Source organism: Eleginops maclovinus, chromosome 15 (genome assembly GCF_036324505.1).
Source record: "Eleginops maclovinus isolate JMC-PN-2008 ecotype Puerto Natales chromosome 15, JC_Emac_rtc_rv5, whole genome shotgun sequence".
NCBI lineage: Eukaryota > Metazoa > Chordata > Actinopteri > Perciformes > Eleginopidae > Eleginops > Eleginops maclovinus.
Window position 1 is genome coordinate 3,910,101 of NC_086363.1, and position 27,409 is coordinate 3,937,509.

General features: G+C 40.6%; 1 protein-coding gene across 1 annotated transcript in view; it reads right to left on the bottom strand.

Annotated features, from left to right (window-relative positions):
* Positions 1–27,409, bottom strand: part of map3k5 (mitogen-activated protein kinase kinase kinase 5) — a 59,501-nt gene that overhangs the window by 10,176 nt on the left and 21,916 nt on the right. Inside the window, exons 4-19 of the mRNA XM_063902825.1 lie at positions 26,549–26,742; positions 23,359–23,527; positions 21,787–21,893; positions 17,458–17,628; positions 16,367–16,479; positions 15,177–15,336; positions 14,024–14,177; positions 13,772–13,879; positions 12,911–12,963; positions 11,274–11,369; positions 9,175–9,256; positions 6,905–7,038; positions 3,942–4,069; positions 3,462–3,598; positions 2,568–2,673; positions 111–268 (exon numbers count right to left, since the gene is read on the bottom strand). Of these exons, the coding sequence (XP_063758895.1) occupies positions 111–268; positions 2,568–2,673; positions 3,462–3,598; positions 3,942–4,069; positions 6,905–7,038; positions 9,175–9,256; positions 11,274–11,369; positions 12,911–12,963; positions 13,772–13,879; positions 14,024–14,177; positions 15,177–15,336; positions 16,367–16,479; positions 17,458–17,628; positions 21,787–21,893; positions 23,359–23,527; positions 26,549–26,742 (2,070 nt within the window). The remainder of the gene's footprint in view (positions 1–110; positions 269–2,567; positions 2,674–3,461; positions 3,599–3,941; positions 4,070–6,904; positions 7,039–9,174; positions 9,257–11,273; positions 11,370–12,910; positions 12,964–13,771; positions 13,880–14,023; positions 14,178–15,176; positions 15,337–16,366; positions 16,480–17,457; positions 17,629–21,786; positions 21,894–23,358; positions 23,528–26,548; positions 26,743–27,409) is intronic.

Genomic DNA, 27,409 nt, shown 5'->3' on the forward strand with positions numbered 1-27,409 from the left:
AGATTTCCCAACAGAGGCAGATGTTCAGCTGCCTTCTTCAAACCCTGTTTCTAAAATTAAACACATCAACCTGGTGTGATGATGGGGTTTGTCACACTTCTGTGTCTCACCTTGAACATAGCAGCCTGCGGCTCTCCCAGCTCGTAGAAAGGAGGTTTCCCAGTGGCCATCTCTATGATGGTGCAGCCCAGAGACCAGATGTCCGCCGGTTTGCCGTAACCTCGAGGACCCTTATCTATGATTTCGGGAGCCATGTACTGCAGTGTGCCTGGACAAACACACATGAACACACAGACAGAGAGAGAAACAGGTATACAAATGTTAGTTATCACTTTCAGTTTCAGAGTTTCGATGCTAAAACACTGTCAGGGTGTTCAATTATTTGCTGCAGGTATATTTTCTTTTTTAATTCATGGTCACACACTTGGTTGTTTTAGAGTTGTCCTTAAAAGGTATAGTTCTCGTAAAAAGTAACACTTATTTGCTCTCTTGCCGAGACTCTGATAATAATACCCTCCATCTCTACTGGTTTCCTGGGAAACTGCTGCAGGCCAGGTAATAGTCACGACCAAAACTCCCTGTAAAAAAGCGAGTTGTTGTTTTTATACCTTCATTTTTGAACAGATTTTAAAAGAGATTCAGAGGTTTTGTTGGGTGCGATTTATTGATGGTATTGGTTTCCAGTCTCTCTCTATGCTCAGCTTATAGCCTCCTGTCTTCAGTCTAGTATTACTAATATGACAGACAGTCAGAAATGAGAATGGTATCGACCTTCTCATGTAACTCATAGCAAAAAAGCAAATATCTGTATTTCCAATATGAAGTATTTCTTAAAAGTGTTTCCAGTCTGTCTGCTAAAACGTCCACCAGGCTGCAGCTGCATATTCAGCAGACACATACATGTAAGCCAGGTCACATTCTGCTTATCTAAATCTGAACAAGAAAGTTGCTTAAATTTGAAACCACTGCTTCAAGGTTGCTTAAAAGTCTCCTCTGTAAAGATTGTTATGATTTAAATTATATAATTCTGACTTGCTGCTGCCTATGTCCCCCTAAAAACTCATCTTTTGATCTAATAACCAAGCAACACCCTTAATACACAAGTTAATTATGTCTGTCAATCTATCAGCAATGTGCAGGAAACGCACACTCATTCGTCAACAGTCAATGAAAGAAGCAGAAGTGCGTCAAACTCTCTATAAATACACTTTTTTGTATTTAATAGCTCTATGAATTAAACCAAAGATAGAAGGATTAAATATGCATAGCAGACGACTGTTCAGGAACAACTCTTGAATACATCAAGGCCACAGACTGTCACACACAAAAGTGGTAGGAGTGACATCAATCGCACATAAAGAGACTGATGTAAATGCCAAAAATAGCTTGCATTTAGTCTAATTTTAAGTGACTCTGTCTGAGGTGATGACAAAAGTCTTGAAATGACCTTGCAACAGCTTTACTCAGAGCATATGGTCCAGTGTTAGCCTCACTGTGTCGCCAATTAATCACAGCTCAGTCCAAAGTAGCTTTTTCAGCTCCCCATTGGAAGGACTCTTTTGTTCTATTAATAGCCTGCTGGGTGGTGTTTGCTGCTTTTAAAAGCGTGTCTACTGAGCTAAAAACAGGCAAGGACACATTTATAGCCGGCCCCTGGTTATAAAGAGGAGTAGCCCAGTTTCCTGAAAGAGCTCCGCATTTCAGGGTAAGTCCCTGTCTGAACCAATCAGCGGACGTGCTCTGAGGCAGGAGGTGTGAAAAGCAACAGCCAGGTTTTCTCAGTGATATCACTCACTTGTCTGAGAGTGGATTACTCCTGTAAAATAAGTCATTGTCTGTGTGGGGTTACCTCAGTGCTCAGCCCTTATTGTGTCTACAGAGCTAAGTTTAGTTCAGCAAAGGATGAGTTTGAAAAGAGACATTTTTGAGGGTCTGTGTGAACCAACCTCCTTGGACACGCATTACTGTTAATGGCCAGCAGGGGGAGACTCCGCCGGTGGCAAAAAGGTTGTGTAGAAGTCTATGAGATAATAAACACACTTCACACTTGATTTATTAACCAAATAAACATCTTCCTCATAATGTTATGGTCTCAATGACAAGTTCAAAGACTTGTTTTTTTTGTGTGTGGCTATGTGTTGATTAAAAGGTCCTTCCATGGTGTTTAGTGGTTTGGGTCGTCTCTGTGCTTTTGTTTTAAAACTCGAACATTACAATAAAGTTGATTGTAGCATTTTGGACGCTTCTGGTTCCCATAAAAAAATCGATATTGCGGAAACCAAGATTCCAGCTATGTGCAACATTCAATCAATGTTATTACAGGCTGCTATTTCAATACTTTTTAGATGTTCACTCACTTTTATAATGCTGTTTTCTTAACTTATGTTCTTATTGTTTGCCTGCCTCATTATTTAATATGCAAGTCTAATCTAGCAAGACTGTCAATTCTTCAAAAAAGGGTTTCGGACTGTGATAAAAGACACGTCCACAAGCCAATAATGGATGTAACGTGTCTCCAATCACACCTCTCTGACAGTCTGAGGTGTAAACAGTGAGTCAGAGTGTACCTGTGAAAGTCTCTGTGCAGGGGTTGATCCCTGCCAACCTCTTGGATGTGCCGAAATCTGAAATCTTCAGGACGCCGCTGTAAGTGTTGATGAGCACGTTGTCTCCCTGCGGATTGAAAAGACATCCATGAGAACAGATTCAGCAGAAATACCAAGACTGTATCGGGATAAGACGGAGGTGCGTGCAAATCCCTGAAAGTGACAACAGCAGGTTGGATTGCTCTGCGGGGGAGGGGGGGCGACATCGCAGCCAAAACAAGGTGATTAACATTTACGGGCCGCTAACGATGCTTATATGATCGTGTTGTTGAATCAGGAGGACACATGGGGAAGAGGCTGCTGACCTTAATGAGATCTGTGATGGAAGTGTTATCAGTGTTGGTTTGACATAACGGAGATAAAACAGGGCGGGGGTGGAGGGGGGGTTTACATAAAGGGAAGCACGGTTAATTGTTGAAGCTAAAGGGCTCTAAAGAAATCGCTTAAATGCTGTGGGCAGCTGGGATGCTCCTGGAATGTGTTCACCACAAATCAAATTTAGAGAGTTAGATGGAGCTAACTTTAAGAGAGCAAACACATTTTATACCTCTTTATGTTTTGCTGCACACATTTTCAATAAAAGCAGACGGTTCTTGTTATAAAACGTGCTACAAAAATAATATTAGTTCATCTTACAAACCTCCAGTCTCATACTCACAGTGCTGTTGATGTTTTACCTGCCAATCAACCAGCATGGGCACCAGCACATACTGACATTTAAACCCCTGGGTTTCCTTTTGTAGGTGTTTGTTCCTTTAGTGTGTGGCTAAAAATACGTTACTTAAGTTCTGTAAACGATGCCTTCCTGTAAACGAACCTGCAAAGTTGATTAGTAGAGTAACTTCGTTTGTTCACCTTGATGTCTCTGTGTGCTATCTGGTTGTCGTGCAGGTATTTGAGTCCCTCCAGTATCTGCCGTGTGTAGAAGCCGATGGTGGACTCGTTGTTTTTCAGAGGACCCCACTTAGACCTCAGCAGGGCAGACAGACTCCCTGGACGCCACAAAATACAAAACAATCAATGCATTCCCTCTGAGCTGCAGCACAGATCTGCTGACTCTGCAGTTCGGAGAGACACTGAGCGTTGACACCTCAGAGAAATCCTGAACAAACTCTACGTATTTATTTCAGAAATAGCTTTACTGAAAAGCAGTGGTGGTTCAGAGAGTTAAAGAAGGATGTGCAAATTGAAAAAGCTCAATCAAATGAAGCAATTATCAGACTCAAAGTTAAAAAGATGTGTCATGATATCTAACATAAAACATATTTTCTGAGGCAATTTGATTCAGTGCAAATGTATTATTTTCACACATAGAAACCTTGATAAAAGCCTCACCTCCGGGCACCTGCTCCATGAAGATCTTGATGAAGCCGTTCTCGCTGATGGAGCCGAGGTACTGGACGATGTTCTTGTGCTTTAAGTGTTTGTGCAGCGCGATCTCCTCGTGGAGGGGCTGAGAGTACCTGGATTTAAAGAGGAAAACACACTTTGTTTAAGTACTGAATGAAGATGTGGTTGGAAAAGAACCATCGCTGAACCTGGAGAACGTAATGAACACTTTTTCTCTTTTAATCGTGTCTACAGATACAGATTTTTGCAGTTCTTTATCTCCCTTTTTGGATTTTGAAGGTTTTATGTCGAGTTTGTCAGAATAATTCATTTATTTATGAATTGAAAATCAAATTAATTTCTAAAATTGCAAATTTTCTGATTCAAAAATTGTTTAATGACTCCAGTTCAGTGGCTCAGTCAGTTGGGGCTTGGACTGGGAATCGTAGGGTCACCGGTTCAAGTCCCCGAACAGACTTGAAATATTGAACGTGGACTGCTACTTGCAGATGTCCCAGTTCACCTCCTGGGCCCTGCTTTGGTGCCCTTGAGCAAGGCACCGGACACCTCCAATCCCCCCTCCCCATTGCTCCCCGGGCGCTGCACGTTAGCTGCCCACTGCTCCTAGTACTAGGATGGGTTAAATGCAGAGGACCAATTTCACTGTGTGTGCTCTGCTGTGTGCATGTGTGTGACAAATAAAGAGGGTTTCATCCTCCGACTCTTCCCAGTTGTTGACTTATCATTAAATATATTACTTTACTTTTGTTCTAAATAACTGAAGAACAATTAAAGCAATGCTAAAAATAAGCGTTCAATTACAAAGGTAACCTTCTTAACCCAACAGAGAAATAAATCAAAAGAAGAATAGATTACTAGCAAGACAATCTTAATTTATTAGAATAAAAAGCATATGATCTTTAAATAAATACTAAAGTGGTTTAAAATGCAGATGACTTGTTCTGTCTGGAAACTCAAATATATTACATTTACTAAAAAAAAAGGATAAGAAAACCATCACTTCTAAAAAATAAAATTCAGTTTAGACATTTTGTTGAGTGCTAAACTAAATGAAAGGAAAACGTGTATCTTAAAACCTGTATGAACCTTTAGAAACCAAGTTATTCAGTAGAGAATAAAGGCTTATAGAGACGTCACTGTCTTTTGTGAAGTGAATCAAAGTAAACAGGATGGATATAACTGACAGGCTAAAAAGCTGAAAGAATACCCCACAGTGAGGCTGAGTCCTGATATCTGACTAGAATAAAATATATCTCTGCACACTGGGAAATCCTTTTTTTACTTCCAGCTTTCAGCATGCATCACTACCCCTTTCTTTCTCTGCCTTGAGATTTCAATCCTCTGCTGAATTATTTAACCGAATCCTGCACACTCTCTGCAGCTGAGCGCCCTGCTGACTCTCTGATGTGACGAGCGGCACGGCGTGTGGCGGAGGAATCATCTAGTCTTACTTTTTCCAGATGACTCGGTATAAAACTGTGAGGCGTTTTAAGCAGAGACAGTGGTGGGAATTCGAGGCGGAGGGTGGGGGAGTTTGCCTTCAACAGCTCCCCACTAACCAGTCACTCAAATGGATACCAAACACTGAGAGCCAGAAAACCATCCGGGACCCTGTTGATCTCACACTCTCAGTGGAGGCAAAGCGGCACTTTCCATTAGAGATGTTCAACAGCAGTGCTGAACAAGGGGAGGCTTTAACACCTGTTTACATTCAGACTGTAATTTAATCCGCGCTGGATAATAAATACAAACTGTGCAAGTATGTCCCGAGGCTGGCTTCAAATCAAATGAGGTTATCCTCTCCTGAACCCACAATTCATCGTAAGCTGCCAATTAGATCCACAAATATCTTGTGGGCTAAGATGGCATGTTGGATTGGCACCACAACAAAGGTTAATTTGTCGACAACAACATTTAGATTCACCGTCTGGGAACCAGAAATACTAATAGCACTATGAAACCATGTTTAAATGAGCGGTTTTCACTGTGCATGAGGAGGCACCTGCTCTCATTCCAGCACAATGGTGACGCAAGTCATCAAACAACTGCTTCTACACTATATTTCAGAAGCTTCAATGCATGAAAAATCATAGCAAACGCAGCGAATAAGAAGCAATCCAACAAATATGGCTGTAAACCATCCAGGCATTTGTAATATTTATCTTAGGAGGAAGGAAGATGTTATGTAAGCCGTCAAGCAAACACACAATGCTCTTCGGATGGAAACGCTGGTGTAAACATAACTTGTTGGGCCATTAGGGTTTGGTACAACTTTTCATGGAGTAAATAGCTGGTTATGGAAGTATATTTGAACAATTTGTGGTGATAGATGAAGGGTTACAGGGTGGGATACACAAGGGTTACACGTGGGGAACACCTACACATTTTTATATACGTCTTATCCATATTTGCTTCAAACTTTGCACCTTATTTGTTAAAAATAATTTCATATTCATACTAAAGTGTCTGACCCTTGCCTCACATTTGCAACAACACTGATACTGTAAATCAAGATGTGGAAATACTGTATCCTCATGCACTTTCTCTATTGTCTGATTGAATCCAAACTGCATTTCATCAGTGCAAAGACCACAAAGGTGAATATAATCTAATCTAATTAAGCATATTGTATTATCCACTGGGGAACATGAATATCCAGAGGAAATTTCCCAGTAAAATCAAGATTTACAACATATTTGACCTTCAAACAGAACCGAATATCGACAGCAGCAAACCTTGTCACTGGTGGACTCAACCTTTGTATTTGGGAGGCCAGCTGAACCAGGTGAGTCATACTAATACACGGACTGATTGCTAGCCAGAAAAAAATGAAATGCTTGTGACTTTCCATCAGAGTGATTTCATTATGCCACTGAAATTTCTCAGACACCTTACAAAAACTCTGCTGTGGTAACAACAGTGAGAAACCTTCAGAGAGACATCCTCACCTGCTGTCTCTCTCGGGGATTTCTTTGATGGCCAGTCGGACCTGGTTGCTGAGGTCTCGTCCTGCGTACACAACTCCGAATGTGCCTTTACCCAGAACCACCCTCTCTCCGTGCTCATCGTACTCATAGTCGTACTGTGGAGACAAGAGCAAGAATCAAGCAATTTAATCGTTACACTAATAAAGAGATGATCTAACACACGTGATTTCTAAAGCTATTTATTAAAGAAACAACCTGTCTTTGAAAGACTGCTGTTATCCTCTCTCGTAAATAGTAGTAGGTACAGAAACAAATCCTAAGTTTTATCCTTTTCTATCCTCTAAACATGGAGATAAATGAAAATAATCTAAACAATACCGGACGTCCTAGATATTTTTAGTATGATTTGATTTCTGCAGTTCTTTATCTCCCTTTTTGGATTTTGAAGGTTTTATGTCGAGTTTGTCAGAATAATTCATTTATTTATGAATTGAAAATCAAATTCATTTCTAAAATTGCAGATTTTCTGATTCAAAAATTGTTTAATGACTCCAGTTCAGTGGCTCAGTCAGTTGGGGCTTGGACTGGGAATCGTAGGGTCACCGGTTCAAGTCCCCGAACAGACTTGAAATATGGAACGTGGACTGCTACTTGCAGATGTCCCAGTTCACCTCCTGGGCCCTGCTGTTGTGCCCTTGAGCAAGGCACCGGACATCTCCAATCCCCCCTCCCCATTGCTCCCCGGGCGCTGCACGTTAGCTGCCCACTGCTCCTATTACTAGGACGGGTTAAATGCAGAGGACCAATTTCACTGTGTGTGCTCTGCTGTGTGCATGTATGTGACTAATAAAGAGGGTTTCATCCTCCGACTCTTCCCAGTTGTTGACGTCATTAAATATATTACTTTACTTTTGTTCTAAATAACTGAAGAACAATTAAAGCAATGCTAAAAATAAGCATTCAATTACAAAGGTAACCTTCTTAACCCAACAGAGAAATAAATCAAAAGAAGAAGAATGATTTGATGGACTACAACACATTTTCTTTGGTAATTCTGTACTGTATTTTACAGAAATGCAACCATAAGCAATTCTTAATTTAGTGTTTCTAAAAAAGGAAACCATTTCACGGTTATTTCTTTGGTTGTTCCACCTTAAAATCTGTTTTATATTTAACCTGGCATCCGAACATAGTAAGCATTCTTTCTTTTATCTTGATGCAGCTTTTCACTACACTTTTCTTCAAGATCATTCATCTCTTGTTACAGCTACCAGTGCTTTATTTCGGGTTGGACAAATCCTGATTAAATACTGCTAATTTACTCCTGAACCATCAGTAACAAATACAATTTTCTTTCTGAACGATTTACAGGAAACAGGTGAAGACCTTGGTTTGAGGACAGCTTGTCTAATAAAGGGAAACCTGTTTGATATCTGATCTGTGAAACGCTGCCAAGTCAACAAAAAAGGTAATGGGAGTAATTATCCTTTCTCTTCCCGAGGCTCAGCGGGAACACACCTGAATGTATCTGCAGGTGTTTGCTCTTTACGGTCAAAGCAAGCAAAGTACACAAACAAAAACCAGGCCTCATCCCAGCAGGTTACTGTTCATGTGCTCTGCAGCTGCAATCCATTTGGAAAATGCAAATTGTGATGAACTGAACTAGAAAATATGGAAGGAATGGAAAGTTCATACATGCTTCAATCAGTGTTTGAGACCCTATGTTAAAAGAAGGTGAATTTATTATTGATCATTTATTTTATAGCAGTTTGATTTTTGTTATTTGATGGATCGCTGGTATTACAAAATAATTTGCCCAAAGCTAAATGACAGTTGAAAGATGGTTTTGAGGTGATGTTTTTTTATTTTCTGTCAGCAATTAAATTCCTTTGATGAAAACACCACAATCACATCATATTTCCTGTGACATTTAAAAAGCAGGCAAACTGCAGAAACAAAACAGGATGTAACAAAACAATGCACAAAAAACAACCGGGGAAATCGTTTTTGTGGCACCTGTTCTGTGAGAAAAAGTTGCGTTACTGTCGAGTTAAGGAATCTTTTGCTGAATCTACGCTGGAGGGAAAGTCACAGGATCTTTCCGATTCACACATCATGTTTATTTCCATAAGACTTTGTTAGGGTACATATAAGGAGGAGAACGGTTAAATCAAGCCACCATCTGACCAAACGCTACAGTAATGAATTCTTTAAGCACCCTAAATCTACAACAATAATTAGACATGTTTAAATAATCACATTTTAAGAGGCAAAGACACTTTATTTTTTACCTCTAAGGCGTCCGTGTCACAGTCTCCCTCCTCTGGACCTTTCCAGGCCTCCTCTGTTATGCTGTTCACCAGATCGCAGAATCTATAAAGGAAAAAGCCTCATCAGTAAAACAATTCCTACCTGGCATGGAAGGAGAAATAGCTTTAAAAAAAGTAATCACTCAATCAAAAAGTTCAATTTGATCTGCCTTATTTGGATTGAGGATGTACTAAAATGTTTCTCTCTTTCCTGCAGAAAGTCCTTCTGGGATCTGGGCTTGCAAGGTATTGTATAAATGCATTTTAATACACGTTGTATGCATCTAAACCATTTACAGCCTTCCTTTCTGCAGCATAGTGTACTTCTGCAGACCCTCATAGACCACCAGATATACACTAAAATAACAAGTGCAGTATATCCTTTTTGACACCTATATTTATCTTATGTGCACCATGTATGTTGAGTTGTTGGAGGAGCATGGGATATAAGATTTTCATTGCCAGCATAGACGTTGTATATGCTGTGCATATGACCAATAAAACCTTGAAACCTTGAATTATTGCTGGCTGCTACTTCATCACCTTCATTCTTATACTTTCTATCTATGATGTGTTCTTATTAACATGTCTTTATCTGTCCCCTTTACTGTCATTTCCACACTGTGGAACACATTCTGATTCAGATTCTCCATAACAAAAACATGCAGGTGGGGAAATGCTGCAGATAAATCCTGCCTCGAGTAGTTGGCCTACATACGGTTTATAACGTTAGAGCTCTTTGACGTAGAGAATGTGCATGTGGGATCTTTTTAACACCTTGTGCGATAAATGCATTGTTTACTGCAGCTGGTGGTCTTATCCAGAAGGGGTTGCAGTATGTTTGCATGCACACCTCCCACACATAGACATACATATAATGACCCTCTGCTATCTGTCTCCACACACTAGAATTAGCACGTTTTCTAACGCTGTAACACACAACAGGCTGTAGGTGTTCTTCTTCCTCTTTCCGCCACCTATTTCTTCCTTTCCACCCCTTTCTTCCCCACTAAGACTCCTTCTCTGTGTTTAAGTAGAGCAGCATCATAACAACAGCAGGCATGACTCACGGACTCTCACACTCCACATTATGTAGCTGGTGGAGCTCTGATGTGAGAGTCGCAAGTCTGAACGCTTTGGGAGCAGATAGCGAAGAACAGGAGGGTGAGGAAATGAAACAAGGTGTGCTGTGGCGATGGATAGGTGTGTAACTTCCCACCTGAGCTGACAAGAGTTCCTGCACTACCGTAGAGAAGAGATAAACTCTCTGCAGGGGGGAGTTTATCATCTTTGGGGACCGACAGAAGTCTTTATGATCCAAAATATAGCAGAAAAATAGATTTGATTCAATTCTAGCTGAGCATAAACCTCTTAATTGTTTTTCCTGTGAGTAAAAGTCATTGTTAGAGCAGGTTTTCCTTTAATTGCACCATTGGTATCACGTCAAAAACATTTTGAACGACACATTCAACCCTTAGTTGTTGTCAATGTGATGTATGTGGGGATATTTGATCCAAATTAGTGTCAATTTCGTCATGTTTTTCAATTATTATGTCCAAATCCTATATCAAATGTTCTTCTTTTATTGTTCATTTATTAATTGTTTATCATATTTAGTCAACCTCTTCCTGTTTCTTCAAATGATGTTTAAGCTTTTAGGTTAAGGACTATTTAGGTATAGATTTAGTCACTGAAAACATTTAAAAAAGACATCCCAAGTGGCGTTAAACTCCTACCAAACACTGTAAGACTTAGTATGTAAATGAGGTTTAATACATCTTATTTTCCTACAGCCATTTCCATAATAAAAGTAAATTCAAGTCAACGATTTGTTAAAAGTGTATTTATTAACAAAATCACAGAGGATCTCTTCTAAAGATTTAAATTCCTCGTTTCAGATGCATAACAGTGTTGACAGTTTTATCTATTACTGGCTCATAAGACACAATAGTATGCATTTCAAAGTCCTGGAAACGTAAGATTTATAATGATAACATGAATAATAGTTTACAGATGGTTCAAAACACAACATTTATGAGCTTCAATGATGTCAAACACACACAGAGAGACGGAGGACAGACCTTTTACAGTGCATCTCGGTGCAGAAATAGATCTGGAAGTCCTCTGCGTTGTGAAGCACGTACAGGAAGGCGCTGCGCTCGTCAAACTTGGAAATGCTGTTGAGAAACACAGTTAGTTAGTTAGAGGATCCCATGAGAGAGATATGACTCAGATATTTAATGGGCGATGTCATAAGTCAAGTGATAGACCTCATCTATTCACTGGGTATGAAATGGAAGGCCACTCCATCTAAATATGAATCACAATGAATATGACAAATGCACTTCTCATTGAGATCCATTATGAGTGTTTGTTTGCATCTGGAACCAACAGAAATGCACATTCAGTTATGCTTAATTTCTGCACAAAAGATGGAGAGCTTCCATTCAAAAAGCTAAATGGAAACTTTTATCCCCCCCCAGACTGAATCCATCTCTGAGGCGCTGAGCCAAGGCCGGAGCAGGCAGACAACGCAGCGACTGTATGTGCGGTCGCATTGTTGCCCGCAGCGCTGCTATTGTGTCCTGCTGACTGTCTGCAGGCTGAGTGGGCACGGAGAATGAGTCGTTCCCTAGCAACATGTGAGCACAGCCCTCCACTGATCTGACAGCGAATTCCTCTGAGGATCGTGGAAGAGGAGACTCGAAAACTGTCCGTGGTCGACTGTCTGAGGTATTTATGGAGCACTTGGAAGTAGAAATACAGGTTTTAAATCTGCACGATGTGAGCATTTAGGAATATGCTTTGGTGCATGATACCTCCGCATATGCAACGTGTTACACCCTTATGTGTGAGCTTTATATGTTTACCATAAATCCAGATATATGTTTGGTTCATAATGTTATAATTCAGAATCAAACCCTTTCTTTTGTCCTTATAGTCAGGTACAAAGACATTTTGCTGGCTTCTCTCAGAACAGATTAATATGCAATAATAAAGATACTTTATTGATCCCAATTGGTGAATAAAAACTAAGAACAAGCAGTAGCAGTAAGGAGAATAATACAAAATATAAGGCACCAGTTAAGAGAAATTAAAGAGGACATATTATGCTAACTTTCAGGTTTCATATCTGTATTTCTTTCCTCTATTGTGACTTATTTACATGCTTTATTGTTCAAAAATGTCTTTATTTTCCCCATACAGCTTTTGCTGCATGTGCAACATTTACAGTGATGGTTGTAAATAAATATATTAAAAAAATATCAATAAATCTTTCTACATATCTTTCGTGGTTGCTGTTTTTCAGAGGTGAAGGTGTGTGTTGTTATATTTTGTGTTTGTCTTAAAGGTTTTCATTTGTCAGCTATTTTCATACATTTCTGAGAGTCTCATTTTGCTCAGATCTATCAACAAAGTGCGCTCCGTTCCTCAGGTTGCACACTAGCCTTTTTAAATGTTAATATTAACACACCTGAGAGATTAAAACACTTCAAACATTTGCCAGTGTTGACTTAAAAGAGCCGTGCCATCCGTCTCAAAGTCTGAAATGATTTAACGGGTGGCATTTAGAGACTTAGTGGAGCTAATACATTTCCTCCCACACCAATATCTGATGGTAAATTTAAACGACTCGTCCTCCGGAGACAGGTATGAGGCTGTTGTCGCGTCCCACGGCTGAAATATGAGTGTGTGATTAAAGGCATCAGACACTGACCTGACACCTCGTACGGATGTGGCGCTGAAGTTCCACTCGTGGATCCCCTTGTGCTGCAGGAGAACAAATAACATCACTTCAGCCTCCGGGAGACGGAGAATCTATCAATACTCCGACTGATTAGGGTTGATTGGTTGCAGAAGCTTCCAACAGAATATCATGATGGATTTCGAGTAATAAAAGACATTGATGTAGCACTTTGGGATGAATCACTGATCGGAAATCACTTTTACTGATGTGCTGCTGTGTTTATAAGCACTATGAGGAAATAATCAATCAGGCAGACGCACAGAGATTCACGACAGGAAACAAGTCCATTATCGCATCTGGAACTCACAATCATCCTCCATTTATTAACTTCTGCTGGCACGTGATGAGTGTGTTTGATTTAAACGGTGACTAGTTTAAGCATTGACATTAAGTAAATCAACAAAAGCACAAAGAGAATGTTTGCGCTGTGGCAATCAACGCCAGCCAATCAGAAACAAGCCTTTTCTCTGGCTATGCTACGATGATTATTCACTATGCGAAGTTTGCTAAATATATATAATTTATCGTCTAAATAATGCACAAAACATAACTGTATCAAATTACAGATTTAAGGATTAAAATATACTTCTATAAATCTCCTCTCCTCTTACTTATACTTCCCTCATATTGGTGCTGATTGCATATTGAAACATGCATTTCTACACATCCAGACACCTGTTTGATTAGCAGAATGTGCAGATGGGTGTTATTTTAACATGTGTGTTCAATCGGAGATTCAGGAACAGATTTGTCAATTTAAGTTCAAATTAAAGAACAAAATGTAGATTAATTTAAGAAAAAAACAGCACAAAATAAATAATGCACACTCACCATATCTTCCGGAGCAACATGCCAGATGGACACCGTGTTGTCGTCCACGTCTTTGTTGATGGACAAATATGAAGGCTGGTACACTTTAGTGGGCTCTAATATCAACACCTGCAGGAATTAGAAATATAATGCATTAATTCATTCATTTAAACAATAAAAAAAGGTTGGTAGTCAAACAAATTACACCCAGGATTTAAATCGCAGCCTCTGATTGACCCCTGAGCTGTTAAGTTTTTATCTGGAGTCACTTACAGGAAATCGGACAGAGGAGACATCTTTTTTGGTCGCCTCCACCAGAAAGTCCATCCAGAAGTCCACCAGCTCCTGCTTGTGGGCCGGCTGATCCGTGCAGGGTTTCTTAAACTGCTGGTAGATGAGGATAGTCTCCACCAGTGAGCGCAGGTACCTGAGGTCAACCAGAGAGAATAAAGGAAGAAAGATTTAGTAACCAGGAAAAAGCTCAGAATTCAAAGCGTCAAACAAAACCTAATTGACATCCATTTCAAACTGAGGAAAACATCTGCAAACACAATGGCACACGGGCGGATCATTTGCAAATGTTTTATGTTGTTTTAATCCCATGAGCGTAGATCAAGAAACATCAGAGAAACACACAAAACCATAAGATTGTGTTTCCATGCTGGGGCTCATTTGTCTTTGTGACATTAATGGGGACTCAAAGAGTTTTCACAGCACATGCATAAATAAAGAACAGCAGGGAGAAAAAAAAAGGAAAAGCTGCGGAGCGTTTACTCCTCCACATGTTGAGCATGTCATAAAGCCTATAAAATACAAAAGGAATGCATATAAAGTCTGAAGCCTCTAGTTAAGACTTTGTTACTCCACAATGAGGAGGAAGAAGCATTGATTAGACAAGTTATTATAGAGTTTCGTCAGATTTTTTTCAATGAATAGGATCATTTTAGGCTTTATTTTTTTGTTTTGCTATTTATAAACACCCATACCTGCACTAACATTAAGGTTTGTGTTTCCTCTGAGCTAACAAAAGGTTTTCTAAATGAGAATAGATGTCGCTGACACAAAAGGGAAACTTCTTCATGCTAGTAATCTTGACAAACTGCCGGTTTCAAGTCGTGTTTCCTGTTTAAGAACATTCTTTTTTTTCCACAGAGCAAATTATTTGCATCGTGATTAATTTGTTCACGAACTGTCACCAGGCTCATAACTTAATCAAAATCCATGTAAAAAGAGAGGTGCTGTCTCAGGCACAGCGTCTTCCTCTTGTTATTTACTGTTCTTCCTGCAAAACACAACAAATGTTTGCACAATGGCAACAGATGCCTCTGTGGTTTCATGGGCGGGCGGAGCAGAGCTTCAGATCACGAGGACACCGGTGCAGATGGTGATGGACGCTGTCCAAAATGTGTTTTATCATTGCTCTCACCAGATGGGGGCTTTGAGTTTGAAAAGTTTCTCCGAGGCCTGGATGACCCTGGTGTTGTCGCAGGCCAGGATGCTGGCGCCCAGGAAGAAGCCCACGTCCCAGTAGCTCTGCAGCTTGTCCAGACTGCCTTTCTTCCCCAACAGGCTGCTCAGCTTCACTCCTGGAACACAAAATATAATATTAATACAATAAGACGATAGTTTTTGTTGCTCCTTTACCCCTGAGGCCATTGCATGATGAAATCTTAAGATAGCTGCAGTGGGACTGAAGCAAGAAAACAAAACACGTATGTACTTGGATGTGTCACAACGTGCAGAACAAAAGTGAATTGTCATTGTCTTCTGCAATCATGTAAAGGTAATACTGATAATAGTTTGGGCTTCTGCTGCAGTAACCAGTCATTTAAAGAGGTAGGTGGCGGTCGAAGGCATAAGCAGAAGAAGAGACGGGCGAGTGGGCTTATTCAGGGAGCTGCAGGCTGATTCCCACAACTTCCTGCTCGTTTTCCCACATTCCTGAACTCCTCTGAGCCTCAGGTTTCAGGGCAGAAGCCGAAAATTGGGCTCAAGGGCTTAACAGGAGGAAAGATTTCATTTTTTATGATACAACTGATCAAATGACCACCTGTAAAGTAACAGGGGTTGCTAGTAGTGATGCACATCCAGCATTATCACACAACTCGCTTATTTTAGGTCATTGTTTACTCTCAGTGCTCAGTGCCATAGAGTTGTTTTTCAGCTGCAGCAGAAAGCCCTGAAAAGCAATTCAATGCCATCTTTCCCACCACTACATCAGGCAGGAACATTGTACAACAAGTGGACATAGTGGAGATATTAGAAACTTAAGAGCGATACATTTACCTCCTTGGTTGTTAGAGACCGAAGCAGAGCAAATATTGACTTAGATTCACCAGGCAGACAGAAACACAACTACAAACCCATGTTAACGTTGGTTTGTGTCTGCCCTGCCCGATATGTAAATGGAATTGTTTGCTAACACAGTAACACAGGGAGCAGGCGACAGTTTCAAGTGGTAAGACTGAGCAAAAAGGGACACTGCAATCTCTGAAATAAAAACAACATCCTTTTGTAATTTCTTCCCTTTTGCATTTCGTACCCTGGATGGATTTGACGGATCACCAAGGACTGTTGCCGGGCAGATTACAGATATCCAGTCTAGCACCCACTCACCCACTTTGCGGAGCTCGAATGACGTGTCAAACTGGTGTCCTGCAGCCAGGAGGAGAACAGCGTAGTTGATCCCAGAGTGTAGTGTTGGCTCTGACTCAAACCCCTTTTTAAACCTGGGAGAAAAATAAAAAATAATGACTCCAATAAACACTTTACCTCCAAGCAGTGCGTCACATAACATCACTAGCATCTCTCAGATATGTTCGAGGGACTTCTACGGCTTTCCGAGACAATTCAAGAACCAAAAACAATTACTGCCATATTGAGTTGGGACCACAGGACGGCAAACGGCGTCAGAGTACCCTCGCAAAACAAGAGATTTTCATGTATTTAATGAGCAATCTGTTGAGCCGAAGGAAGGGGAATGTTATTAGGGGGCCTCTGCTTAGCTGTGACATGGAAATGATAATAACAGCCAGATGGGAGCTCAATAACAAGAACAGCATATTTAATCGAATAAGATATGAGACGTACCGAGCGATTTCCAGATGAAGGCAATCAGCAGCCTTCTGGCATTATTATTGCTCTGTTATTAAGTCAACTTACGTCAGCTACTGTTAGCAGCTATGAGCTTACGTCACTACTCAGAAGGAGATGGCAAACTAACTAAGTAATTATTTGCCTTCCTGGATTCAAGAATGTGGTGAAAACCCTTCACCGGCTGCATCTCCTTTTGGTTGGCAGAAGAAGGGATCCTGCAGGTTTGTCATGTTGTAAACATCCACTTTAATCCCTCAAGGTGTTAGCAAAGACTCTCTCTTTTGTCATTTTAACTCTTGTATATCTTATTCTGTACAGGACTGGAAGTGTTGCATGTCATGCTCTTGTACATTTGCTCTGCGGTGTAACAAGTTGTGCAACCTTTTGTACGTCGCTGCTGTAATTAGCTGTCATTTACAGATGTTGGCCCGCCTGTCTCCTTGGATATAATTGTTTGCAAAGGGTTTTAAGTTTATGATAACAGCTCTTTCAGTCCTTTAAAATCCAGTGAGTCACCTTAAAGGAATCTATCACACGTGTTTCCTCTTCCAAACATTTCTTTTAACAATATTTATATTTGACTTAGCATCTGGATGAGCCGGCTCTCTCACCATTGTGTGCCGCTGTCTCTGCTCGACGTGTCGGTGAAGTGAGACTCCAGGAACATGTCCTTATAGATCCGTCCCACCAGGCAGTAGATGTCCGAGGCGACCTGCTCCTCGCCTTTCACCAGAGGCAGCATGATGTCCAGAGCCTTCTGTCTGTCGCCCGGCAAATTCCTCCTACAAACACAAAATTAGGAGTCAGTCTTTTTGTACCCAGAAGAAAAGCTAATCAGCTTTAAGCAATCTATCTAGACATGTTTCAGGTCCTTACTTGTATTTCTGTCTCCATGCTTTAATGTTCAAAAAGCTCTTTATTTTACTCTGCCTGCTCTGTTGTGTCCCGCCCCTTAGCTTATCCGGCACAATGTGTTGAGCGCTAGTCAATAGAAACGCAATTGTAACATAGTGAAGTCACTCTGTTACAGAAGTAAACAGAGAAGTCTAATGGAGGCGTTTCAGGCGGGGGGGAAGGAACTGTTGGAATTTTAGCCTTTGCCGACCATTAACATGCACGGAAACCTATATAACATTCGACAGGAAAGGGAGAACCCCAAAAGGGCCTCTTTAAACATTGTATACTTCTTATTATAAAGGGATATCCAACACTTTGTCCATTAGGCATGAGGATTGCTTTGCCTGTGAAAGAAAAAGTTGAACTGTATCATGTAGCATCATGGGAAGTGTAGGATTGTAGTTTTGCAGCCTGTCCTCTAAGGGAGGTTCACTGCTGATTGGTGGATTCATTCCATCTTTTACAAGGTGTCCCAAAGAAATCAGAACATTTCCACAGGTCAGTTTAAACCTTTCACAGTCCATTTAACACACGCTCATTCATCGTGTCAACACGCAACTCATGAAGGGAGTAACAGGTGGCACGCCTTCACCACTTAACAAGGAAGCAATTAAACAGAACAATAGTAAAACAAGTCAACAGCAGAGCACTTAATATATCACATGACCCAGAGCTAGATTTGCTTGTATGCGTTCAATAATATTTTTTTCTGATTCTTAAATGCATGTGGATGTCGTGTATGTGTGTGCGTGTGCGTGTGCGTGTGTGTTTAAAGCATCACCTCTTCTCCTAATTACACCTTGTAATAAGCAAACCATTTGAAAACCACAAAGGAAATGAACTGCAACCTCATGAGGTGTTAATTGATTAAGGGTTGCATGAATGTTTTGCCGCTGGAAGCTTTTATATTTCCTGTTTTGATTACACGCTGTGCATTAGAAATAATGAAACCAACCAGGGGGACAGCTGGGTGTCTAGCATGAGCAATCAAGCATGGATAAACAAAACCATTAAATCAAATTCACTAAATATATTTACTCACAATTCTAATTACAAGTCTTAATAAATCAATGATACAAGCAACACTGGTTTTTAATTATAACTTTACTCATCATTTTCTTAGGTAAAAACAAACCGTAATGAAGGTCTTAATGTTCAGTGTTGTTAAAACAGGTGTTGATTGGACTTTTCAGTCATTTAAGAAGCTGTTGTAATGACTTTCAAGTGTTTTTAATAAGTTAAACAAAGACACAGGAAATGCCATGGTGGGATAAATCAGGGAGACACAATGGCAGAGTTAACAAGTACTATATTAAACCATGTACATACATCACAGTAGGGTCACAAAATATCTAAATGAACCATAAGATGTCCTCTTTAGGGCAACCAGTGCAATGCTAACTTCAGGATTGCCATGATATAGACAGTAAACCAGACCACAATTAGGATGATGCTCACATTTTTACAAACTACTTGGTTTTTAAATAACACAAATATTATTAATATCCACTATGTCCCTCATTTCTTCAGGAAACCCTCATTGTTATGCTAATTTATGCAGGGAAATGCTTCAGAGCCTCGATTCCATGGGGGTCATTTCTCTTCTTTGGGGTTGAAATTTCACTAAGGCTTTGTTCCTCGAGTTAATGAACGTGTCAAAACCCAAACTTCATCAAGGAAACAAGCGGTGAGAATTCAACAGTCACACCGGCTCAATGTGTGATATAAACACATCGTGGCTCCTCTCCAGAGCGTGAAGGTTAAATAAAACACTTGAGCTGACAGCTATTACCATGGAGACCGGCCAGAGAGAAGACCTGCTCTGTGCTAACACATCTCTATATCTCTCTCCTCCTTCAAAGTGCTGATTAGAAGGAGGAGATTCTTCCCTCGCTCCTGCCAGGCCCCCAGCAGCGCTAACACTGGCTCGCTGCAGACAAGAGGCTGAGCCCATTAGTCCACACACACTTCAACTTCGGAGCTTTTTTCTCTTACAAGGAGAGCACTTCAGACCAATCATCGAGCGTTTCTTACGGCCGAATATGAATCATCTCAAGAGAGAAATTGTGGGAGTCAAGGTAATGAGGCAAGTCCACTTGAAGTTGAAAATTAATTAAGCTTAATGACTCTATTGTGCAATCTCCTGCAACGCACAATCAGCGTAAGACAGGACTGGCTTTTAAAGACCATTGTATTATACCAGACATTTCAAATTGAAGCTTCATTATAGATGTTTCACTAGTTAAATGTCAAATGAAGAACACCGACAGCTTCAATTGTGAAGCACTAAAACTGTTCATGAGTAGAGGGCAACATGATAAAACACTCTTACTATGTGTTATTATCCTACTTCTATAAAGCCATTTGTTTTTACCGTGGCAACAGAGGTTATTATTATGGGACTTAAGTGGGTCAGAGGCAGAGGAAAGCTTCAGGGAGGCCACGCTAACAATATTGGATAATAATTCTACAATGCAATACTAATACAATGCAAAACACCGGGCGGTGTTGGCGAAGTCCATAGGGGCTTGGCCTGGGAACTGGAAGGTCACCAGTTCAAGTCCCCGAAAGACCAAGTGCCACCGTGGTGTCCCTGAGCAAGACACTGGTTACCTACACTGCTCCCCGGGCGCCGTACATAATGGCAGCCCACTGCTCCTAACACTAGGATGGGTCAAATGCAGAGACCACATTTCGTTGTCCTAGTACTTGTACTCTGTGCAATGACAATAAAGTTGAATCTTTCATCTTTCATCTTAATATCACATAAGGGAATGAGGTGAAAAGTTGACAGAATAACCAAATTAATTCCTCATTTTTTTTCTAATTCAGTAAAAATCAAGATCAAGATGTTTGTTAATATATTTAAATTAATATATTCTCTACTAAATCCCAGAGTATGAAAGTGATATTAAAATATGTATATGTTTTTCCTGCAAGAGGTGTCAATTCTAAATAGGAATAGTAAACAATTATAAAAACAAATCAATCATAGCTGGCGAAAATCAAGAAAAAGCAAATGTCACTCATTATTCAAGACGTCTTACGCCTCATTATCCCTAAAAAACAATCTTACACGAGAGGATAATCTTCATCATTAACACATATCGTATGTCTCACAAAATGTCTCAGTTGTCGCTGCTTTGAGCTTGTAAACACGGCATCACATCCTGAAACTGGGCCAGACGGTGACAGTGCAAAACAAACGGGCATCTTGGTATCCTGCAGAAACATTTCCCAACTGCTGCCAAAAAAAAACAAACAACTGCACGTTTTTATTGCTGTTTGAGGCAGACGCACCTCCGAGTTTACAAGAAAAGCAGCTGGTGAGAAAAAGGCAGTCTGAACCTCCCCGTGTCGTACATCTGTCTTTTTCCCTGAGCACAGCAGATGCACACATGCTACTAATAACATCAGTGATGCTTGGGAGCCCTTAACCCGACTCTGCTGTCGCTTGTAACTGAAATAATTAGAAAAATCAAGATTTAATTGGAGTTTGAGAATGTTCTGTCTTCACTGATTCTTATGAAACACTTTAAAAATAAAAAGACAAACTGTGGGATAACTGGCTGTTTCATAAATGTATAATTTAAGCAATAAACAGACCCTGCACTGTCTCGATAATTGGAAATGAATTGCAAGGCCGAGATGAAGAACGAGTTTCCTAAACTCCACCTCAGAGTGTATTATTGTCCTTATGTTGTAGCCGGAAGATAACATGTTTTTCAATCATAACCATCATCATCAGAATTGAGCACATTTCAAACATATTCAAAGTGATTTACAATTGCATTATAAGAAATAACAAGATTTTAAAGGAAATCAAAAGTGACATCACTAGCGCTCAACACATTGTACGTGATAGGCTGAGGGGCGGGACATCTGTAAGCGGCTGACCAATCACAACAGAGCCAGCCGGCTAAAGCAGACTGGGCTCTGGTTTTAGACAGAGGGTGAAAAGAGGTGCTGCAGCACAGGCAGAAGGAGAAACATAAAGAGCTTTTTGAACATTAAAGCATGGAGACATGTCATTTAAAGCTTACCTGTTCAGTGCAAAGGCGTAGTGGAACTTCACATGTGGATGAGCAACGGGGTCAAAGGTTGGAAGCTTCTCCAGAGTCTCCACCAGCTTCACGATGGACTCATAATCCTGGAAGATAAGTGAGTAAAGAACACACTGATGAGCTCTTGATCATTGCTAAGCATTTTAGGACCTCCAAACACTCTAACCCATCAAAGGTACCGAGCGGCTTGGAGGCCAGAGGGAGAGTTTCTGATGCATTTTATTCATTATGTCCAAGTCTCAACTATCTACTTAACTACAAAAGCACTTCAATAATTGAGTGGCCCCTTTATCATATTTTAGTTTCAGCTACTTTCCTACATAGTCACTGCTATACCCAAAGCATGTTGAATAATTCAGCACGCCCTCGATGCTTGTTGTCCTAATAAAAGATTCATGAGGCTGAGCGCTGCCCGTGGTGAGTGGGAGATTTGGACGAGGAGGGTCGTTGCGTTGCGGGGACTAAAGAGCGGAAAAGAGCGGCAGATTTAAGGAGAGCAGACCAAACGCTTCGCCTCGAGCTCTCGCCAGGCGGTCTGCCACGGCTTCTGTTTGAGGAAGCATCGCTCGCAAAAGCGATGACGCTGACAGATTGATGCTGAGGCAGTGTCCTCTGTCTAACCGGTGCTGTGGTGCTGTACAGTACCAAGGTCATCAGCAGCACAGACAGATCATCTCTAATTAGTCAGCAGGTTGTTTGAACTCAAGAAGGGCAAGAGCTGAATGTCTGATACACACTAAACGCTTGGGATGTTAGGCTGAAAGCTTTTGCACATGCTTTTCTAAAGAGTCATGTGTTCCGGGTGTATAATCAGGGTTGTGACGTGGTTTAAACCTGGAAGTAAGTCCTAGATCCTGATTGGTTTATCGTTTGTTCCACTAAACTCAGATTGAAATTGAGCAACACTTTACATGTACAATAATTGCTGTCATTCAAGAGGTTATTGTTGGCCTCCAAAAGTCTAATGAAGATGAATGTCTGAGTTTTTCTCACTGGTAAAAACTTTAAAAAGCAAAGATTTATTTATTTTGTATTTTTATAATTTAGCAAAATTGGGTTTTTGAACTGTTTGTACGAACAAAAAAAAGGAGAATCTGACTTTTTTGTGGCACGTGTGAACAGATAAATAAAGAAAGTACTCATCAGATCTCTCAATAATGAAAATATTTGCAAGTTTTGGCCCTTGCATTTTATTTAGAGACATAATAACAAAGACCGTTGCATTCATTTTTGGCATATCTCCTCTAGTGACTTGTGTGAGGGTTTGACTGCTGTTACCCCGCTCTAATCCACAGATATGTCATATGATCTCTATGAACCACAGCAAGGAGAGGGAACCTGGAACAGGGGGCTTTTCTCTCTGTGTTAATGGATTGATTTCTGGCAAATACACATGCTAAATGAATAACATCTGCTTCCAAAAGACCGTACACAAAACAAACCACAGACAAGTCTACCAACAACACATTATCTCTAACAATCATCCTGAGTTAGCATCATAAATTCAACCGACGACAACATTATGCTGAGTAATTCACAGCGCAGGTGTACCTGGATGTCCCTGTACGTGAGCAGCAGGTTGATGACGATGTCGACCGAAAGGCACTCCACGTTGTCCAGTCGCTGTTGGATGCGGTTCAGTTCGGCGGCCAGCTCCACGCCGGTGTACAACTCCCGAGCCTTTCTGATCTCATTCAGAATCGTCTCACGGAAATATTGGCTGTGAGAAAAAGTAAGAACAACATCTTAAAACCACCCTTGTTTTTAATCATGTAAAGTTAGTGTGTAATTATAAGCCATTCTTAAAATCAATCCAATCATTTTTGGGGGTGATTGAAGCATCTCCTTGAGGGGCAATTATAGCATGATTGGAGTTTTCATTCATTTACTGTTTTAACGTCATGTTTGATTATTCTCCAGTGAGACAAGCTGCTTTCCAAATGCCTTAATGAGTTTTGCACAGGAAGCATTTAATAAAGGTCTCCCTCCAGGAAAGTAATTTGAAACAATAACTGTAAGAAATACAACTTTATAAAGTGTGTAACTTAAATAATAAACCTGAATTCGGCTTTTACCAAACGTAAACACATTTTCTGCTGAGCTGCTGAGTTTGTTATTAGACCTCGATCACACTCACTGCCAGGGGTGTTTTTAATTATTTTATGAGCATGGTTTTGCCAGGTTTAGAATATTTTATATTAGGCGAAGTTATAGCACATGTTTTGGCTGATTATCTGCATTTAGCCTTTTGATTATTCACTTCAAAACATCCATGAACTACTGACTATCTGCTGCAGGTAATCGAACATCCCCGCTCTCTTTTGTCCCGTGTATTATTCCAGGTAGGATTGAGGATGAAGCCCAAATGGCAGATAATGAATCTCTTTATTCACATAGTAAACCTGTTCTTTGTGAGAGAGCTGACGGAAATGAAATAAGCTTGAAATGAAATCTCTGTTGTAATGAAACAAGGTGGAATTGATTTTTAAAAGATAATCGTGAGCCTGAGACGGGGCATCAGCAAACAGTTAAGATACAAGATAGCAAAGGTCTCAGAGCCATACATCAATCACTACTTTGTAAATAGCAAATATAAATAGAAGTCATGCTCCTTCAAACAATGTACAGAATGCTCTTTAGATACCAGTGGTCCCTGCGCTGGAGCTCTCTGCTGTGCTCACTAGTTAGACCGTCATGCTTGTTGTTGTCCAACAGACAAAAGCTTTAGAAAATACGTGTTTTTCTTTAGTTTTGTGCCCATTAAACCTGAGTCACTTTTCCTGGAGCTGAGCAGGAACCAACTGGCTGCTTCACAGCATCGCCTGTTGGCCGGAAAGCCTAAAATATTACACCAGCACACTGAGGAGGTGGTAAGTGGTTCCAATAAAGTAGATCACCACGCAGGTGAAAGTTGAGTGGTGCAGTAAAATAATTACAGCAGGTAATATATGAAGAGTGGGATAATCAAACACAAGGCCCGTTATGCTGGGAAACAGTCGGAGTTCAAACACTAACACCTAAGCTACATTTTGCTCTACAGGAACTTGAATGAATCAGATGACTTCCTCTTCATGTATCAACCAACACCTTCATTTATCAGTCATTGCTTAGAAATATACTTACGGAAACATATTGGTCATTTCACACATCCAGTACAACGTGGCCCTGTGAGCAGACACTGTGATGCTACATTTCCTTCAGAGGATCTTGTTATTAGGAAGAGCTCAAGCAAATTAACCCTAACCCTACTGAACCCCACAAAGCTATAATGCAGCAACGCATCCGGGGTACTTTCCCTCTACGCAAGACCACATCCCTTTTGGGGAAAACACTTGCTGTCATTTGAATGGCAGTACAGAATCTGAAGTTTGCACATCAAGAAAAGTATAAAACTGCTGCTTTTTCATCTACAAGGAGCCTAAATATGATGGTCAGACAGGCGAACTACACTGCCTGGCCAAAGAAAAGGTCACACACTAATATTCGTTCAGCACGCATTCGCTGTGGCATCGTTTCCACAAGCTTCTGCAACGTCACAACATTTATTTCTGTCTTGAATTCATTTTTCACCAAGATCTTGTATTGATGACGGGAGATTGGGACCACTGCGCAAAGTCTTCTCCAGCACATCCCAAAGATTCTCCATCGGGTTCAGGTCTGGACTCTGTGGGGGCCAATCCATGTGTGAAAATGATGTCTCATGCTCCCTGAACCACTCTTACACAATTTGAGCCTGATGGATCCTGGCATTGTCCTCTTGGAACATGCCCGTGCCATCAGGGAAGAAAGAAACCCATTGATGGAATAACCTGGTCCTTCAGTATATTCAGGGAGTCAGCTGACCTCATTCTTTGGGCACGTTGCTGAACCTAGACCAGACCAACTGCAGCAACCCCAGATCACAGCACTGCCCTCACAGGCTGGTGACCTTTTCTTTGGCCGGGGCAGTATATTAAACAATGTTAATTGAGATCGATGATCGGCGTTGATTTATGGTTTACTTTAATGAATAGAGGATGGATGTCCGGCAGGCAGCAGGCTGACACTGAAACTGAGAGTTCTGAATCACATCCTCTTTTTTACTCTCCTGTTTTCTGTAGAGGAAGTAAAGAAACCGTAACTCTGGATTTATTTGTTGTTTGAGGTGCAATATATGACTCAGCAGCTTGAGGAAGTGAAGACACTATTATTTTCCCGCTTTTCCCCAACGCAGTACTTTCACCGGAAAGTGGGCGGGGCTTAATTTTGGCGGGAAGCGACGTTAGCCTTGCTCTCTTCAAAAGTGGGCAAATCCTTAAATCTACACTTTTGGTGTCACATTTCAGTGCATTGTATTGAAGATAATTCATATTGGTATATTACTGTTAATGTTAGCAAAGCAAAGACACGTATAGATATGGCGTAGATATCTTACACTATTTCCCCCTGAGGATTATCCAAAAGCAGCATTTTTTTTGTACCATCTGTTTCAAGGAAGCCTGAAAAATGTATAGCCTGCATTTCTTAAATGTTGATGCTTAGTAACTTCCTTTTGGCTACTGACCTCAAAAACATTATGTATATTTATAAACTATATAATCAAGCACGTAACTGTATGGAATAGAGGGTGGTAATTATGATTTAAAAAGTATGAATTAAACTTAATCATGATTACCATTAGGAACCCACATGTAATACAGTGCACACACATGTCCAGTCTATGACCCAGCCCCCCCACTGTCGGTCCTTCAGTCTTACGTACTGGGAGTTTGACTGGGACACTTTGAGCAGCTGGATGAAGCGGTCCAGCAGCGGCATGCAGATGGGTCCCAGCAGCATCTCGAAGCTGGGCTGCATCAGCTCCGTCAGGCCCTTCATCAGGCTGCCCTCGCAGCAGTACACCTTGTTGTGGGGCGTCACCATGTAGGGGATGAAGGTGTAGTTGGCTGAGCAAGTCTGTGGAAAATAAGTATATTGAAACATCAGAGGAAAGGAGTGCTTTTATATAACATTGTGGGTTTAGTGTGAAACAGTCATCAGCAATATTTGAACCATGTGGGCGAACATGAGAATCTAAAGCACTTGATAGTTGGATTAAATACGACCCAAAATGGATTAAAAAATAAAGTAGCTGTTGTATTTTTTAATGCCCATTCTTTCTGAGCACTTTATTGACTTATATGGAAGAGGGAACACATTTATTAATTGATATTTGATTTGCGTTATACTATTGCTACTGGGCATATTGCACATATTTGTGAATAAAATAGGAAGTCTAAAACCATTAGTAAATACAGTAAATAGAATCATTCATTACCTTGTATAAATAACATAACAAAAGCTCTTTACAACCAAGTTTATAGACTCTGTATAGTTAAAGACTACACTGTACAGGGAGGAAGCAGATTGCCTGGAGGAAGTCGGAGCAGTTTCCCCAGTTTGAGACGGTTTCAGGTAACGACATAGGGTTTCAGCTCAGTTCAAAGAGACAATAGTGTTTGTGTTGTTATAACTGAGCCGGTCTAATCAGGCTGGAGGAAGTATCTGTATCAGCGCTGAAAGTCCCATTAGGAGCGGCTCTCTTAACTTGCAGCCGTGCATTTACAGATTCCACTTGTGCATG